Source organism: Psittacula echo (assembly GCF_963264785.1).
Source record: "Psittacula echo genome assembly, chromosome: 13".
Taxonomy (NCBI): Eukaryota; Metazoa; Chordata; class Aves; order Psittaciformes; family Psittacidae; genus Psittacula; species Psittacula echo.
The window spans coordinates 8211427-8230437 of NC_137749.1; the positions used below are offsets into that span (position 1 = coordinate 8211427).

General features: G+C 39.6%; 1 protein-coding gene across 1 annotated transcript in view; it reads left to right on the forward strand.

The window, feature by feature from the left end:
* ARVCF (ARVCF delta catenin family member) overlaps window positions 1-19011 on the forward strand; it is a gene marked incomplete at both ends in the record, with an annotated part of 163542 nt that overhangs the window by 70460 nt on the left and 74071 nt on the right. The window contains 2 exons of the mRNA XM_080628618.1: window positions 1608-1766; window positions 10986-11593. Coding sequence (XP_080484744.1) covers window positions 1608-1766; window positions 10986-11593 — 767 coding nt within the window. The remainder of the gene's footprint in view (window positions 1-1607; window positions 1767-10985; window positions 11594-19011) is intronic.

Sequence of the window (19011 nt, forward strand, 5' to 3'; positions counted from 1 at the left end):
CAGCTGTAAATAAAGGAAACTGAACAGGGGCATCTCAGCTTGTTTCAAAAGAATTTGTAGCTCACACAAGGATTAAATGACACTTTTCATTGTGGAGCTTAATGAGTACTCTGCTCTGGCTCAGCAGCATAAGGTCACTGGGAAGGAATCTGTCCTTCAGGGCTTGTAGAAAACATGGCAGAGCAAAAGGGGCAATCCAGTGTTCAGCGTTGGGATGAAATACAGTTTGTCTAAATAAAATGTTACAAAATAAAATGTTTTAGTTCCCTGGTGATGAAGCTGCTCACAGGTAAAGAATATTTAAACCTATACGTAGTCAGACTCAACACCGGCATGGCAACAGTTTCATCCCAATCATTTTGTTTTCCTGTGATGTGAAAAAGTAAACTGAACTTGTCCACAGTGTCTTCTTTAGGGAAAGTGTGTTCACTTTGCAATTTAGGGCTCTGTCATTCTTTTTCTTTTTTCATAGTGAGGGGAGGAGGGAGATGTGGCTGTGCGTGTGTATGTATTTGTGCATGTATATTTGTGTATACACTTAATAAAGGATGTTCTTAGTATGCCATTTGACAAGGTGTGCAAATAGAAGCCCTACTTTGGCTTTGAGGTCTGTGTAGCCCTATACCTTCTGGGCTTATAATGACATGAATAGCCTGTCATTTTAAGTAGCTGAGGATTCATAATGCTAGGGAAAAGTCTTATTTCTCAGTATGTAAGCTGGTTCTTTATTGGCCACTTGCTGTGAAACTTCTGAAATACATTCATCTACCAAAGGGAGCTTCTCTGATTTCTGTGCTGAGACACACAATTGTGTGAGGAAAAGGAATGTTCAGACGTTGGTGCTGGCTAGAAGCAGAAGGGTCTCTTTGGGCAGCATCCCTGCAAGAACTAGCCTTTGATCTACTTTCTTTCTTTTTAGTGTTTCTTTATATTGTCTACCTGTTAAAATTTTAAATAAGCATATAGCCAGTGAGATCTTACAGACCTCGTGAAGGGAAGGTGTCAGAAGGCATTTCACATAATTCAGCTATTAATCTCTAGCTATCAATTTTTTTAAAATTATCATTGCTCTGGACAGTTTAACAAAGGTGTCAGTTTAATAGTAGGTCTCGATGGTTTATAGCCTTCTGCAGTCTGCAACTGAGTGTATTTTATCAAATGGAAAGAAACTTTTAATGGTGCATAAGATTAACCACTCTGAAAACAAATGGTCCTGTTCACTGCAGAACTGAGTGAATGTTTTTACAAACAAAAATTCCACTCTTCCTGTGCTGGGTGTTGAAGGGAAAGCTCAAAGCAGGTTTAAATATAAGGTAGTCTGTTTAAATATAAGTAGTCTGTTAGTCTATGATAGGTTGCCTATAAATATGATGAAGTCCTGGACAGATGCTTCACATGATTTCATTTTGCTAAACTGAGGCCAGTCATACCAGCATAGTTTTGCAGCATGCTTTTTTGAGACGGGAAGTACTTCTTTCTCTGACTCTCTACTTGCAAGTTGCTGGGTAAAGTGTGTTTTTCAATTGAGAAAGCTGAAATAAATAGAATAGTTATTCCATGATGGCGGAAGTTAAATATTAATTTTTATTTCCTACCTGCTTCTATAGGAACAAAGCCCCAGTAACCAGACGTCAATAGCAATGATGCAAGAGCCTCAAGAAATGGTGGAAGAGACAGTTACTGTGGAGGAAGACCCAGGCACTCCCACTTCACATGTGTCCATTGTCACTTCTGAAGATGGAACTACAAGAAGAACTGAAACCAAGGTGAGAGGTTAATAACCAATGATGAAAATGGCAAAATATCATCTGATCACAAAGTGAAAATAGCAGGGAGTAGCCTTAGTGATGACAGCCAAGCTGATGTAATCCTCAGTGATTCTGAATGTTGTTTGCTAGCAAAGTTGTGTTCAGGGCTTCTTCAGTTTCACCTCTTCATCTAGTTTGCTCCCTATCAGCTGTGCTGGCACAGCTGTTGATTGAGCCGTGAACTGAACAGTAGAAAATATCCAAAACACTAGAACCCCTTCCCAGAGTGTTTATTCTTTTAGGATTCACTTTATTTTACCGAAGCAGTTCACAGCATTGCCCTGCAAACGCATATAGTGATACAAGTATTAGATGAGTTGTTAGGGCTTGAAGGAAATTACTTTTGTAGCCAAGGAAAATGTGTTTGGAAATATGTCTTCAAATTAGTTACAGTGTCTAATAACAATATGTGATTATGCCTTTTTCCTTTAGAACAAGAAACATCTTATTTGAATAACACTATAGCATTTAAATTCTGCAACAATCTTCTGAATGGCATTTTACTTCCAATGCATTTGAAAAGCTGGGTGTGTTCTCAAATGACCTGTACCTCAGGTTCAGCTGGATTACAAGTGTTACGTATGTTCTGAGTTTCCTGATGTCTTTTTCTTCTCTTTTCTAAGATAATTTTGAAGCCTCGTTGAGCAGTTGCTGCGTGCTTTCCAGTACCACTGGAACATTAATACACCTTATCAATTTGGGTCTTGGAAGTTGAGCTGGAACCCATGTTAGATTTTGGTCTTGTGAAAGCTGAAAGGTGATTCCCTTTTTAAAAACTTCTGAACAGCACTGATTTAAAAAAAAAAAAGACTGTCCAGCTGCTTTGTGTGTGAAAAGGCATCGAGCAGAGGTCCCTGCAGAAATTGGTGTTTATTTTTACTGACATTCCAGAATTGTGGTCCTCTAAGGTATTCAGGACATCATATCCTCAGGTTGGAGTAAATGAGCATTGATTTCCTGAGGTCAGTGGGCCTGCACACTATACTATAAACTGAGTATCTGGTTTTATATTTGCTGCAGGTAGTTACAAGATAAGTATTTCTGGCCTGTTTTCTTATTGTTGGAAGAAGATGAAGGTCTTAAAAATCAAACAGACAAACAAACCCCCCACATTTTGATTAACTCTTAAAAAAAAATCTGATGTATTTAGTCTGTGACTTACTTGGAAGAAATGCTGTTTTCTTGCTAGTGGCAGCAACAATAGCTGGTATTTACAGGAAGGAAGTGATAAAATCACAGTGGTGATGGACACATTTTTATGTGCACTAATAGTAGTTCAAAGTTTTAGGAGACTGGAAGTGTAGCTATGTAAGTGAATAAAATGAGAGCTATGACTGTAAAAATAGAGGAGAGGCCATGCAGTGGTCCCTAGATAACAGCACCACATGGAATGAAATAGTTTGTCCGAAATAGTTGTGCCACTGATAAAGCTGCATGTTTGTCATAACCTAAAGGGTGCGATTTTCTCCCGTGTGTGGTGTATCTGTTGTTTTTCTGTCTTCCCCAAGAAAAGGATAGTTGCAGCTCCAAAACAGGAATTGTATCTGCATATTGGAAAAGAACACTGAAAAAATGGCAACCCAAGAGCTACTGTTCCATTTCAAAGAGCACAGCTTTCTCTTGTTGCTGTAGTTCATTCCAAGCGGTGGTGTGTGCAGAAAGGGGGAAGGGTGCATAGCTGTCTTGCTCTGCATTTGATTCAAATAATGCCACCGACTTCAACTCACATACTGTCTGGAGGTGTTTCCTCATATCTTATTGCTAAAAAGACCATATCTTGAGAAAAATAATTAGAAGAAGAAAAATCCAGTTGTTCAGAAGTGATTCTGAAATGTCATAACACAGATTTAGTTGGCTTAGCCCTATCTCTGTCAGAAGAGCTGCTGTGAGTTTACTGAGGTGGTAGTTGTCTCTGAAACAGTTTTATTGTGACTTTTCCTTGATGTGATGTCATAGATCTAACAGCTCATAACTATGAATCTGAGGTCGGATTTTATAATTATTTTTAATTACACTGGTCTTCAACTTGCTTTTGGTTTTGGTGGGGAATGTGTAAATGAGAACTATTGTCACTGGGGTTTAGTATCATCAGTTAAGTGTCCAGGAGTTAATTAGTATTGGCTTACTATCACTTCTAATAGATATTGTCATAGTGTTTTCATAGGTCATGCTGTTGTGTGTGAGAGCCTTACAGAGAAAATTAAGTTTCCTGGTACCTGTGTGCAGTGACAAAATTCTGACCTTGCTGCTCAGATGAGGACAGCAAAGGAAAGCATTTCTCTGGGATGAGAGACGCAAACACATGTCCATTTGGATGCACTGTGTGGTAGTGTAGGATCTTTGTTGAGCCCAGAAATTGCAGTTGTGCGTCCTCTCAGATTAAAACAAAAAAGAGAGGGGGAAAGAACAGCCTCCAAACCCCATGCAAATCTGGCCGTGGTTTTAGTGTGCAGGTACTTTTTATCCTTCTAAAGGAGCAACATTCCTGTTGTGGAAATCCTCATATCTGTCTTCAGTAATACCTAATCTGTTGCTTACTGAGGGTAGTGTTTAAACTTGAGATTGTCATGCTGTTTTCATTCAGTATTATTTGGGATAGCTTTATGCTCAACCCTTTTATTTGTCCTTCTTTGATCAGTTAAGGTAGTCAGGACAACATACAAATAAAGGCTTTAAAGCTCTGCATTGCTGTGCTTGCTCAAGGCCTTTTTGAGGAAGGATTTAGAACCTATTTGTGTTACTTCTGTAGCTAGAATACAGTGCCAGTCTCAATCTCTGGCATATTTGTTTTGCAAATAAATTGGCCGCACAAAATGCTTCCTCCGACAGAGAGGCCAGAGATGTTTTCCCAGTGTGTGTTTTCTTTTCTGGATGGCTTGTCACAGAGTGGTTGGGATTGAAAGGAACCTCTGGAGATCATCTAGTCCAGCCTTCCCAGCTAAACCAGGTTCACCTGGGGCGGATTGCACAGGAATGCGTCCAGGCCCATTTTGAATGTCTCCAGAGAAGGAGACTCCACAACCTCTTGGCAGCCTGCCCCGTGCTCTGTCACCCTCAAAGAAGTCTTTCCTCATAATCAGATGAAATTTCCTCTCTTTCAGTTTGTTCCTGTTGCCCCTTATCCTGTCACTGGGCACCACTGAAAAGAGGGATGCCACAGTCCACTAATGATCTTCATAGCTTTCCTCTGGACCCTCTCCAGTAGTTCCTTGTCTGTTTTGAACTGGGGAGCTCAAAATTGAACACAGTACTTAATGCCATTTAGTATGCACTTTTTGATTCATCAGAAGAAAATTGTCATTTATGCTAAATGCTGTGAATCTTTACCTTGCTGGACTGTAATGCCTCTAAAATTCCAGCTCTTGAAATGAAGGAGAGCAAAGGCTACAGATGTGAAAGCTCCTGAATGCTGCTGTTTATTCCCCTTCCCCCATTATTTGAAAACCATAATTTATAGAGGTTATTCTCTCCAGTGGTATAGTAAGGAAACAACCTTACTCTAGAAGCATTGACAGTTTTTCTATGCTTTTGCATGCATCTCTGAAGATGCCTGTAGCAGTGAGGCAGGAAGAAAGGCATAATGGAATTTAATATTTGACATATTTAAAATGGAGAACATCTGCCTTTTCAAAATGAGATACCTCTGAGTAATTTTCCCCAAACTGTTATTCTCTTAGTACTGTATTAAGTCCCTACATAACATTCACTGCACAAAAGATGTAGCAGATAATGCTTCATTTCAACTTTATAAGCTTGCTGGAAGCCAAAGACCTATCATGCTACAACAGTGAAAGTCACCTTGGGGAGAGACTACCACTTCTGGACCGTCAGCTGGAACACTGCCATGTGTTTAAAGAGAGCCTGTTTGTAAGTGGCTCAAGAGAACTCAGAAAAGCAAATTAGGTGCGTGTTTTGCTTGTGTTAGTTTGCTTTTTTGGCTTTCTTCAGGCACCTTTTATTTTTATCTTTGACATGCTAAAAGATTGGAGAGATTTAGGTCACTTTTATTCACTGAAAATGATGGTTTATGGTAACAAACTGCAAGACCAATCTGTATACAAAGTTGTTTAATTTGTAGTCCATCCATTTGTGCTTTCTAATACTTAGTAAGACCAGATCTTTCCCAACAGTGATTAACTGCTGCTCCCACTTCCTAGTACCAGTGATGCAAAATTGCTTGTGACCGGTACTCTTCAGTTGTGATGGTGCCAGGTACCCCAAGCTGCAGTTCCTGAAACTTTGCAGAAAATTCAAGTGAATTAGGTCATACAGCAGGAATGGATCTCAAGCAAAGTCAAAGGCCTTTTCAAATATGAAACCTTAAGCTTAAAATTGAAGGGGAGAAATTTGAGCTGTTTTGAAAACCTATGGAGAGAGTTCTTACACAGCATTTAATAGAAAGGTAATAGCTTCAACCTGCTTGGTCTGATAATTTTTACAGTTCGTACTTCAAAACTGAGCTCTCAGAAACATCAGACTGCTTTATCCTCATGCATTCCTTCTCATCTGTTTTCTATTTTATGACATAGTTTCAACAATTTTTTTTTTCTCTGTCAGCTTTTATAATGTACTTAATTTATATTAAACAAAAAAGGTGGGGGGGAAGGCAAAACAAAACCAACCTCAGTAACAAAATGGAAGGAAAAATTATAGGTACTGGTTAAGATGATTGCGTTTGACTGCGATAGCCCACTTCAACTGAAATTCAGTACTTTGTCCTCTTGTCTGAGCACTGTGCACTTTGAGACATCTACTAGAATCATCTGCACATGCATTCAGTAAATCAAATCATTGGATATTTTCATGTTTGGTCTCCCATTCTTCAAGACAAATAAAAAGATGAGGGACAGAAAAATACAGGAACTGCTTCAGGTGTGTACATCTTTATTTTGTGTTCCATTGACAAAGGTATTTCCAGAAACAGAATTAGTAAAAACATTATCATGGATCCTGCGGGAGGATGATTTAACAGAATAATTGCTATCTGGGGGAAGAGAACCATGCATAGGGCCATAAACCTGAAATGTGCTTAAATTCTGGAGTGGGGGAGCAACAATTAAAGCACTACTCTGCAGTCTCATAGCAGAGGGCCTGAATAAGTTGGTATGTTGGAACTTCTTTTTTTACTGTGGCTGAGACCTTAATATAGTTTACAGGGAGTAAAGAATTGCAGATATATTTTAAGCATACTCAGACAACTTTTTCATGGGGAAGTAAATTGAAGCTTTCATGTGGTACTCTGTTGCATTGAAACAATTGAGCACCTTTGATTTGTAATTGGGCTAAAAGACCTCTTTAAACAGGTTTTCTTTAAAGATGGAAAGTAAACAGAGGAAGTCAGATTAGACTTTCTCAAAGTAACTTGTATCTCTAAAATTTTCATTAGAGCATATCTGTAGTGAGGAGTTCATGTTAATAAATCTTTCTCAAGATTGAATGCATGTGGAGGATCAGGTGTCTCTCAGACAAGACAGTCTGCTGGGACTCCCATTTGGAATAGCTTCCTTCTTTTCTAGCTAATGCATCCATATTAAGGAAACCACAAAAATGTTGGGAGAGAAGATTACTATGTTGTCAGCTGCTCAAGATTGCTCTATTCTTTTAAGAAAGATAAATGAAACATTCCCTTGAGCTGGATTTCCTGAAATAAAGATGCTTGGTTTATTGGTTGGGGGTTTTTTTTATTATTTTTACTGCTTGGAAACCTAATAAATGGCCTTTCCTCCATGTGCTGGCTAATTGCTTCCAAAAAGCTTCCCTTTATTGTCCTGCAGGCAACAAAGTCTGTTTATCACATGATAAATCTTAGTGCCTACCCTTGACGAATGAGGCATGAGTACAAATACTCTCTCTCAAAATACAGGACTTGGTTTGATTGCCCCACCATAACACCTTTAGCATTAGTGAATGCTTTTATGCTATGAGAAATGTGTTCTTTAATGCTTCAGTGAAATGTTCCTTTTTATGTGTCTGACAGGGGTTTTGGATTGCCCTCATTCTTTCTACTCGTTAATAGGCACAGCATTCAGAAAATAATAAAGGTGAAGCTGTGCTAACATTGCAGACTTGTTCCTACATGTGCTGGCTAATGCTAAGTGTATCTTTTTGACTAGCCATAGCCATTGAAAACTTGTCTGTGCTAGTCTTAAAGGCAGAAAAATAAGACAAATTGGGGAGAAAATTGCAAATGAATCTGCTGCGTTCAACCATTCTGTGTTGTCATATAAAAAAAGTAATCTCTGTAAATACTCTATAGAGAGGATGGTGAAAAACTCAGTAAGGAGAACTGGTCATTATCCAGGAATTGATTCTGCAAGTGTTCTGAAATTCTGCTTTTGTGTGTGTGTGTGTGTGTACACATACTGAATATTTGTAGACAAATGTCCTTGCCATAAAATTTCTGTGTTGTTTCCTCATTCTGTTTAACAATAACTATGATTCTAAAAGAAAACCAACAGTCAAAACTGAGCAAGCATCCAGGTTTGGCAGTAGGCTGCTAGGTGAAGACATGCAGCAGCAATGCCTCTTCTGCAAAGCCTTTGTCCAAGGATGCTGCAGGTCAAAGCTTGTTCCTCTTTTGTGCTACTGCTGCAGCCAGACATAGCGTATGTAGCAATAGGCATTTTGCATTGTCTGATCTTGACAAGTTTGTGGAAAATTACACATGACAAACCATGCGTGCATGGCAATGTAGGCCTTGAAAAGCAAACCTCAGAATTACATTTAAAATATCTGACTCCTGTGGAATAGTGCTGAAAGAAAGGGCTTTGAGCTCATGGGAGTGCTCTTCCTGGCATCTAGAAAGCTGCCTCTTTGTTCCTTCCTGAGCAAAAATACCAATTTCTGATTCATCAGATTGTTGAAGCACTACCTTACTTCCTGTTATTCCTGTTACTGGTTCCCAAATTCAAGAACACAAAGGCCCAGCACTTTGCATCCAATTTTGTTATTGCTTTGCAAAACTCTTGTATTTCAGGCCTGGGAAATGCTGGTTTTCTTGCTCTTAGAAGATCACTTATGGACATACTGTTTTGAATAAAACTACTGTTTCATACTTCAGTAGGAGAACACTGAGCTGTGTTGCCTTCTGTATGTCCACCTCACAAAGAGCTACTGTAAGCTATGACAGCTCTCTTTTTTCTCTAAATGCTGTCTAGTTTCGTAAGTGCCGTGACAGTGGTCATGGTGATAACTGAGTGGAAAGTACAAGTATTGTGCGCAGGTAATAAGCAAAAACAGCTGTTGAATTTTATATCATGAAATAGACATTCAGTTTCTACTTTCTTTCCTTCTAGTTATAAAAGTGTGTGCTTTTAAAACAAGGAAGAAAAGAAGGTTTGGAGGCATGAAAACTAACATCTTTCCTGAGGTTTACCTGCTAAGGAAATCCCTTTGGGTTGAAGAGGCAATTTCTTTGGCTCTGGCCCAAATTAGCTACGAAGGTTGTGTTGGTACCTGACCTGGCTGTGCTTTATTCAGGATCATGATGCTGTTTAATTACTCTGATGGTGGAGAGCCGTTTGTGCTGCTTTCAGTCTTGCAGGATTTCATTACTCCATTAGGCTGAAGTATCATTTTCTCACAGATGCCTCTAGGAAAAGAAATGCTGTTTGGGTGAATTTTTGCTGTTTGGTGTTTCTGTGTGAAAACATCTGGTTGGAGGACATGTCTGGAGCTGCTTCAAGAGATGCACTCTAATTATTTTGTTTTAGCAGCAGCTTGGCTAATCTGGTGCCAATCTAAATGTTTAAATCAGAGGCTATAGGTCAAAATACCTATTTGGACTATGCTAAGCAATCCAGGCATACATGTTATAGTTACTGTTTCTCTTGATGTTTGCAGTTCAGTCTGTGGCTTACACAAAGAAATGTGTCATTTACCTTTAATACTTTAGGAACCCAAAATGTCTCTTAACAATGTTGGTTTGTGTTCCTCCCCTGTCTTTGTATAATACGCTCTGGTGGATTGATTCTGTCACTTGTCCTTGTGGTGTGTTGTTTTGTTGCTTGGTTGTCTTGTTGGTTGTTTTTTGGTGGTGGTGGTTTTAGTGGTGTTTTTTTTTTCTTTTACAAAGTCAGCATTTACTAGGGTTAGGGTAACTTTTTTGTAGGTTAAAGTAACTTTTTTAGGGTTAGGGTAACCAAGGGTAGATTGGCTTCTGCTGGGCTTTGTATTCTCTCCAAAAGAGAGTGCTGGTCACTCTGGAAAACAGCACAGAAGATGATGGACACCACATACCAACCGAAACAGAAGGTCCTTTGCTAGTTTGTAAATGGTGGCTTTTGTCCAGCACTGTTTTATGCAGATTATCAGACCTTTTCCCATGAAACCAGAACATTCTTGAAAGCTCTTGAGGAGTCTTTGTTCTTACTCTTTAGCAAAAAACCCTGAACGTAAGGGCCTTCTGGACACTAAACGTTTCCAGTTTTCATCATTTCTGGGAAATAGACTAGTTCTGTGTTGAAATTAAATGTGATTTATAGGAAGAAAAGATAAAGATGTATTTGTCTGCAGACTTCTTTAATGTTTTAAACAAGTTTGTCTGATCCAGAATGTTTAGGGCAGTTGCAGTTGCAAAAGTTCTGTGGCATTAGTGTTTGTTACTGCAAATTTCTTAGTCACCCAAAATTGGAATGACAGCTACCTGTTGGGCTTGTATGGCGATGGTTGGATGTAAGCATATGTTAAAAGAGAAAGTAGTTGTGCTGTATAAAATCTTGAAGTCCAAAATTTTTCTGTTTGAGATCATGATTTCCTAAGTATTACTGCCAAATTTGAGCAAGTTGCACATCAGTACAAATGATCCAAATCAGGCAGGGACATGTAACTGTATTTCTGTCGAACTAGAGGATGTGATGTGGTAATTGTGCTGATTGTGAGAGGACAGGCTGTGGCTTCTCAACATTTTGAAGTCTGCTCTAGGAAAGATGCTTCCTGAAAACCTTTTGGGCAAATATGAACTGATGAGATGACTTTGCACTGCTTGCACACACTGTCACATGGCTGCAATGGTTTTGATTTGCAAGAGTCCCAGAGTGCGCTTAACTCTGGCTCTGTGACCTGTCTTTTATGCTTTGTGATTCTCTCTCCCTGTTTTACTGTTCCGGTTCACCATGTGTCTCAACGTGTTGTGCAGCAAGGAGAAAATTAACCTGTTTGTTTGCTGTTTCTTCACAGGTTACCAAAATGGTCAAAACAGTCACCACCAGAACAGTGCGTCAGGTGCCACTTGGGCCTGATGGCCTGCCATCAATGGATGGCTCCTCTCCCATGGGCAGCTACACAGATTCAATAGACAGAAGGTACATGAAGAATGGGGAGCGGTACATTACACCACAAGCATCATCCACGTTAAACAGATCTTACAACAGCTACAACGATTCGTACCCTGACAGTCATGAGGGTCAGTATCGCCCTTATATTGGTCATGATGGTTATGGAGATCTATCTGATAACTACGGCAGCTTGTCTCGTGGTGTCAACTACCGTCCTCGCTATGCGTACATGCCAGGAAACAGTTACAGGCCAGATGATGGTAGCTTCACTTTGCCAAGCAGAAGGGATAACTACGGTCCAGTGGCCCAGCCTCAGGTGCCAGTGGGTAGCAACGTTGACTTGAACCGCTCCCAGCCAGAACGCTTCCAGCCAGAGCCCTATGGACTGGAAGATGATAACCGCAGCCTTGGAGTAGATGATGAAGGATATGAACTGGACCCTGATTATTCCACTGTGAACCGGAGGACATCTGCAGGTGTGCCAGAGAGAGGAAGACCTCACAAAGGAAGGTAAAATCCATTTATTTTTCATAATGCAGCTCTTTTTTGCTTATTTGAACTCTTAATGATCTGGTAAGTTCTGAAATTACTTGAAAGAAAAACAGGTAGAACCTGTCATTTTGTTAGCCCATAAATGACTGTAAAACACACATGAAATTCAGAAGGGAGAGTTGTGATCAAGAACCTTTTCACTGTATTTCTGGCTCATTAGTTTAGGTGAAATTTACAAAGAAAGAGATGATCTTGTAGGAGAGGGCCAAGTTACCTTTTTCCTTCTTAAGGAACGTTGAGACTACATTGTGTTGTCCTGAAGACATCCCACACTAGCAAGGTGAAAAGAGAGATTTGTAATCTGTGAGACTTCTGACAGGTCTGGTTATGTGCACATCTGCCAAACAGAAATTCTGAACAGCTGGTTGGAGTTCCAGAGAAGCTGATACCTGGTGTTGAAGGGATGCCTTGTTGGATAAAAGCTGTCTTGTGAGATATTTGGCAGCCTCAGCTCCTGATCCTGTGCTAACTGCACACCCTCAGCTGCAGGTTGTGCAGTACAACCATTTCAGTCCAGGTTGGGCTGAACCTCACTGAAGTATTTAAACATTTTGGAAGACCAGATCATTATTTTGTCTTGTGTCTACATGAAGAGGAGATAAAAGCATCTGTTTTGCACTTAATGTAACTTCATTTGTGACCAGTCACAAATTACTTCTGGTTCAGTCCCCTTTTCAAGGGATGTTCTATTTTATGCCATATTTTCTGGTTTTAGTTGTTTATGCTGGGCTTGCAGCTGTCAGCTTTTGCTCTCTTCTTGGGAAGAGAGGCTTATTAGTCAGCTGAAAGTCATCTTCTGAATATGAACCTGAAAAAGTGTATATTTTGTTCTCGAAGCAGTGTACAAACTTTTGTGTGTTTGCATGAAGTCATGTCTTTATGATTCATGTTTTGATGTGGAATTAGTTCTCATTATTTTCCTTTTAATTTAGCTTCCAGAGCTGTAAGAGTCTGTGACCCATTTGCCCTGTGTGTGTAGATGTTCTTTGGATTTAACACTTCTGACTGAAGCCTTCTCTTCATCAGCAGTAATTCTTGGGATTTGGGTAGGCCCTTTCGCTCTCATCTTGGAGCGCTCCTACTTGGACATGTTATGTTTTTCATGATTCCTTCCCTACTTTCATAGATCTGTCTTCCTTCACATTTCTGGAAGTTCAGTGGAATCAGGCACCTGCAAATCATCATCTACTTTGAAAGAAAAAAAAAAAGGAGAAAGAAAAGGTATCATAGAATTAATTGTAGAATAGTTTAGGTTGGAAGGGACATTAAAGCTCATGTAGTTCCTAACCCCTGCCACAGGCAAGGACACCTTCCACTAGACCCATCCAGCCTGGCCATGAACACTGCTAGGGGTGGAGTATCAAGGCATAACTCCCAGAACATCCTTTTAAGTCCCTTGTGACATCTTTGATCTTACAAGCTCACCAACTAGTGGAACCACATTGCATTACATAAACACATTAGTGTTTTATGGGGCAAAAGGGAATACCTGCAGCCAGTAGGTGCCAAAATACTGCTCAGTCTATCAGACCCTATTTGCTGCTCCCTTGCATCTACGCAAGTTTACAGTTCTTGTTAAAAACAGTCAGGCAGCAGTGCTTTTAAATGTTTATTAATGTTTTTCAAACTAGGCATGATGAATAATTAAATGTATTCTTAGAACCTACCCATTTGCATTTTTAAGGTTTTGTTTGGTTTAAACATGCCTTTGATTTATTGTTCCTTGCAGTTTGGATAGGACCAATTCACAATTTTTGTTTTAGGTTTCTTTTATTGTGAGGGTTTTTTCCATATTAAATGCGATCAAGAAGCTTTGACAAGTAATTAGCCTGACTGTGGCAGCAAAATTCAGCTGGTGAGAACATAAGAAGATTGTATGAGGGACTTCTTCATAAGTAGTTAATTTTTGACATTTCAAAGAAATACTTGAACAATTCAAAAAACCTGCATTTCAGATATGCTACTGATCTGCAAGGAACTGAAGACTACAAATAGTGCTTTGTACTAGATGAGGGTAATTACTACTTGATTGTTCCTTTCTAGTTTTTTTTTTTTTTAAATAAGTTATTCCTTGTGAAAATGACCAAATGAGTGTGATAAATTGATAGCACCTTTGATTTCAAAAAGTTTGTATGTGTAGAGTGGATATAACAACACTGTTAGAAGCTTTTTCTACATCACACGTCTTTCAGCTTGGACATCTCCATCATGCCACAAACGGACTTCTCTTGGCTTTCTGCAAAACCTGCAGTTATTCTCTCGTTTTCTTCTCAGTAAGTGCTGCCCTCATTTGTTAATAGTTTAAAGGTAGAATAAGGATCCTGGCTGATGGTTCCTAGTTTTAATGCTGTTCTGTCTGACGGGACTGAATGGAGGCTTCTTATCTGAATCTGTGGTAGTGCATCTCACCCCATGTGATAAAGAGGCCGCCCAGCTGTGTCTGGAGGGGATCCTGGTCAAGGGGATTTCTAGTAAGATTATTCATTCAATCCCTTGCATGCTCCATTTGATCACAGAAATAAATATCTGTTGTGCTTTCCTTCTGTCATCACCAGCTTCATTTTAAGCTACTTACATTTCATTTTAAATTGGGGAAGAATGTGCCTTCTCACAAACATCTACAGATCCAGATATCTGCACAAAGGCAGATATTCTCTGTTGGCTCCCCAGTGCTTGTGGCTGGGTTTGTTTCTTGTTTTCTTTTATGCTCAGTTACTGATGGTAAGATATATTATTTTCTGCAACAATACCTGGCACTTGATGTTCTTCAGCATGTGCTCTGGTTTGGTTTATGTCAGATTGCATAATAAATTGGGGTGAGAGACATTTCGGTAATAGTTATTTAATATTACTCAAATTGACTTGTGAAGGTATTTAAACATCTTTAATTGAGTTTATGCCCTTTTTTCTTCAAATGGTAGGTTGCCTTTATTAAATCAGGAGGGTTTTTATTATAGTCTTTAAAAATACGTAGTCTTATGGTGTTGCAAGGTGGTTTATATGCAGTCCTTTTTGAAAGAGAATTAGGAAGTACTGAATATGTTTCATGCACAAATCCCATCCCTACTATTATTTACATATTTTTAATCTCATTAAATTGGAGTTAACACAGATCAGAAAAAAAAAGGGAAGTCATGTTTTATCTTACTTTTAAAATTTATATTCTGTTCAACTTCTCATTTCTTGCCTCTGTGACAATGTATTTCCTGAGTGGATCCCTACAGTTTGCACTTGTGCTGGCATTCATGGAACTTTTTCTTTTTTTTTTTTTTTTTACCCCTAAAAAGCCTGGAGCAGCTATTGCCAGTGTTACTATTCCAGACTAGACAGGATATGCATTTTTAATGGACTAAATCAACAACAAAACACTTTTCTGCTGTTAAATTTTCTGTGGCAGAAGCCTGATCTAAGAGACTGAGACTATATTCGGTTGTCACTTGATGGTCCAAATTCTTATTACCAGGAAACGAGCCAAATTTACAATTAAGTAACAGTAGGTCTCTTGCTTCTGTTATGTATAGACAGTGTGAGAGTATTGCTGTCACATATGTATTAGTCACATTCTACTTCTGGTGTATTTTTTCAATCTAGAATATAAAGGTTTGCATTTGTAAATGTACTTTCAGTCAGCACTTCTGGCCTAACTTCACCCATTCCAAGAGTGGTCTCACCGCAGCACCCATCCTTAGGTCTGTCTGTAGACAGACCTCTTTTTTAATGCCCAACTGTAAAGTGTAATACTAGGATATAGGCAACATTAGGATGTTGTCTGTGTTGGGGCAGGAGTGTATGGACATGCCTGGGCAGAAAAGGGTGAAGCAAAATAAAAATGCAGTCAGTTTAGAAAAGGTGTTTTTTTTCTGAGGCTTCTCCTTAGATCTCAGTTTGCTGATCTGGTAGCAGAAGACTGGCATGTGGTTGAGTTTCATGTGGCAGGAGGTAGCATAAGTCAGCTCATCCATTAGCAGCTTTCAAGGGAATTTTGGTGGTTACCCATACAGCCCATAACTCAGACTTGTCTCAGCAGAGGATCCAGTCCAGTTTTGAAATCCTGTTGTGTGCCCTCCTGTCAGGGAGCAGAGGCTGGCAAAAGTAGGACCTCATTCTGCAAAGTCTTTAGATTTCCTCTTCAGCTTCTGGCACGAGGTTCCCTGCTGAAACCCCAAGCCTTTCTGGTCTTTTATCCTGAGCAGACACCAGCTGCAAACTGTGATGAATGTAACACTTATATAAATTGTTGAGGATTAAATGTGTAAATCCTTCACCTGTTCACTTAAATTTGCCTATGTTGAAGCCACGAGGAAGATAATAAATCTATAGCTCTCTTCCAGTTTTTATGTATGCTAGAATGTGTTTTTTTCAGTTCCCTAAGACAGGTGATTAGTGAGACCCATGGCATCCTGAAAACTCAGCTGCCGTGCTACAAACAGATGGAAGGCAAGATGCTTGTAGTCAGCAACTCTGGCATACTACCAGATCTCTTCAGTCCCAAGCGTAAAGAGCTCTTGGCCGCCTCAGCAGAGATGACTGTATCTGCTGAAGCCCTCATTAGTCGTTCTGAATCAAGTGCCTTTCCCTCCCAGTGTAGCTGCTTTGCTGGTATGAAGAGAAAAAAATGCACTTGGCCTCTACCAGTCCGGCTCACGATGATTTCTTTACCCTCTCTGTGTATAAATGTGTTGCTGTTTTTATTCATTCTACTTCAGAAACTGTGTTTAACTCCCAAATAGATGTATACCTTTGATTTCTTTGCTCTTTGCATAGTCTGGGCTTCCCTGTTCCTAAGCCCTCTGTTAAATGAGGGGAGCTGGGACTTTATCTGGGCCAGACCATCTTCATTCACAAGGAGAGAGGGAATCTGTCTGCCAAGGCCACCAAAGGCCTTGTGGTAGTTCTGCATTGCACTGTCTGCTCAGGCATTTTGCTCCTTCGCAGATGATCTGTTTTGTTAAACTGCATCCCTTCAGTGCTGTTAAGCGATGGTAAAGCTGGTATTTAGAGCATCACTTCTCCAGATTTCATCACTGTATTGAGTCGTGAACCTGAATTGGTGTGATGAGATACTTGCCTTCACTGAGCTTTCATGTACAGCTCTTGAGTTCACACCAGGATCTCAGAGTTTCTAGATAATTATGGAGGATCTTGAAGAGTCAAGTGTCCAGGTATTACATTTGCTGCCAGGTAAACACTGGGGTTTGTTACTGGTGCGTTAACCAGTGCTCTTGACATTGTTTCATCTTACAGGGTATGTTGGATCTGACCTGCTTGGGCTTATTTCAGCAATAGTGCTTCTTGTGCTCATCCTTTCTCTACAGATACTTAAGAGACACTCTTGTTTCAAAGTACTTGTCTTTGTGTACCAAAATGGTTGTGTTGTGTAATCCTGTTTCTTCCACTAAGGAGATGGTCCAGCAGAATGAGCTTGAGATTGGTGGGAACAGAGTTCATGTAAGAATGGGACTGTACAAAAATGCCAGCAGTTGTTAAAAGTCATTTATGGTTCACGGTCTGTTTCCTTGAGGATGCTGTACTTCTGCTGTGGAGATGGGGCCAGCAGTATGTGCTGTGGGCAGCACTTCACCACAGAACAGTAGCTGGTGGGTTCTGAGCAGTGCTGCCTTCCCCACCACCACCTTCATATTCATCCTAAACCATCCTAAATGGAGCTGTCTGTACCTACAGCACTCAGAATTGCAACCTCTTCCCTGCAGCAGGAAGCTCTCAGCATCTTCCCATATCTTCTACTACCCCAGCTCTATGTCCTGGGGATTACATCAGAGAGCGATCATTAAAGGCAAGTATCATCAAAGCCTGTTGGCTGTCTTTGGTACATCAGTAGCTTTGTATTGGAATAACGGAAGAAAAAACTCTCTTTTTTAACAAAAAGAAATTGTTAGAATAAGTAGCAAGTTGAGATGTGATGTTTTTTTCTTTTTTTTTTAACTGATTATTCAGATATTCACACTTATATTTAATAACTAGGGTAGACAATTAAAAGTTACTGTTGTTGGTACTAGAGTTATGTAGTACTCTCTGCTGTCATGTGCTGCAGTTTAAAGTCCTAACGAGTTTCATTTTAGGCAGATGTAATGAAACCAAGGAGCTTTGTGGAGCTCAGAGGAGAGGAATCAACATGAGGAAGATGGACTCATCTGTGTGGTTCTGTTTGGAAGGCTTCATGGAAATAGTGCAAACAAACTGCATCCCAAGACAGTAATTATCTTTGTGTATTTGCATGGCTGAGAAGGAGAGAGAAACTTAATTGTGCAGGTGTAACTGAGGTGGTGTACAGTTTCTTGTGAGCAGCTCAGAGGGCTGAGGCATGTTGAACTGCCATTTAGCAAGTCAAGCAAGCAAGAGCTGTGCAGGAGGTGGTTATTGAAATTAGTCTTCTGCTACTTTTATGCAGTCAGTAAGAATTTAGCTTGAAAGAATTTAGCATGAGGATGAGCTTGAGAACAGAGGTTTTGCTGTAGTTTTAAAGCTGGTTTTCCCAAATTCATATGTGTAATCTCAGAATTTTGTTTGAGGAGTAGTTAAGGGGTTTTGTTATTAACTCTGCCCCGTGTATATGCTCAAGAGTAAATGTTTTCAGTGTTATTACTTTCTTCTTGGAGTGATGGAAACAGCTTTGTTCTGTAAGGCAAAATACAACAGCTGTCCAGACATCGTAAATTACTGTGTAGAGCAAGTACTAAATTATACATACACAAATAACTGCATCGATAAAAGGAGTTCTTCAGATTCATTCTGAGTTTTGGATACTGGCCCATTTTTTCCTTTCATTCAGCTTATGGTTTAGAACAGCAATTAAAGCAACTTAAAGTCAGCAAAGGCGCTTTTAACATTAAAAGCATTAATAATTGTACAAGATTCAGTTCAGTCTCCACCTCCAGTTGCTCCTCTCCCCAGAGTCTAGTTTAATTAGCAGTCCCTTCAGGATAACAGCAAGCTCCATTTTCTTTCTGAGTTCTAATGGTCTACTTCCTTCAAAATGACATCAGAAATTGTTCAGTAACATCAGTCAATGATTAAAATGAAAGCTTAGAAGAATCATTTTGTAGCAATTAAAACTACTTGCTTGACTGAGATTAGTCACTATCTTAGTATTGTAGTTACCTGTCCAGGAAAAGAAGAGTAAGGCAAAAAGCTGCTGCTGTTTATATATATGAATGATGTCAGTTTATGTTAATATCAGTTAAAAGTAGTATTAGAGGGAAAGGAGGATGAAGAAGAAAAGTCTTCCAGACTGAGGTTTAAAACAGTGAGATTAATTAAGAATTTGATTCAGCTCCCCACTGGGTCACTTCAGCTCTTCATTCCACTCAGCCAGGTTAGCAAGCTGGTGTGAACCTTTGGGGCAGAGCCTGAGAGAG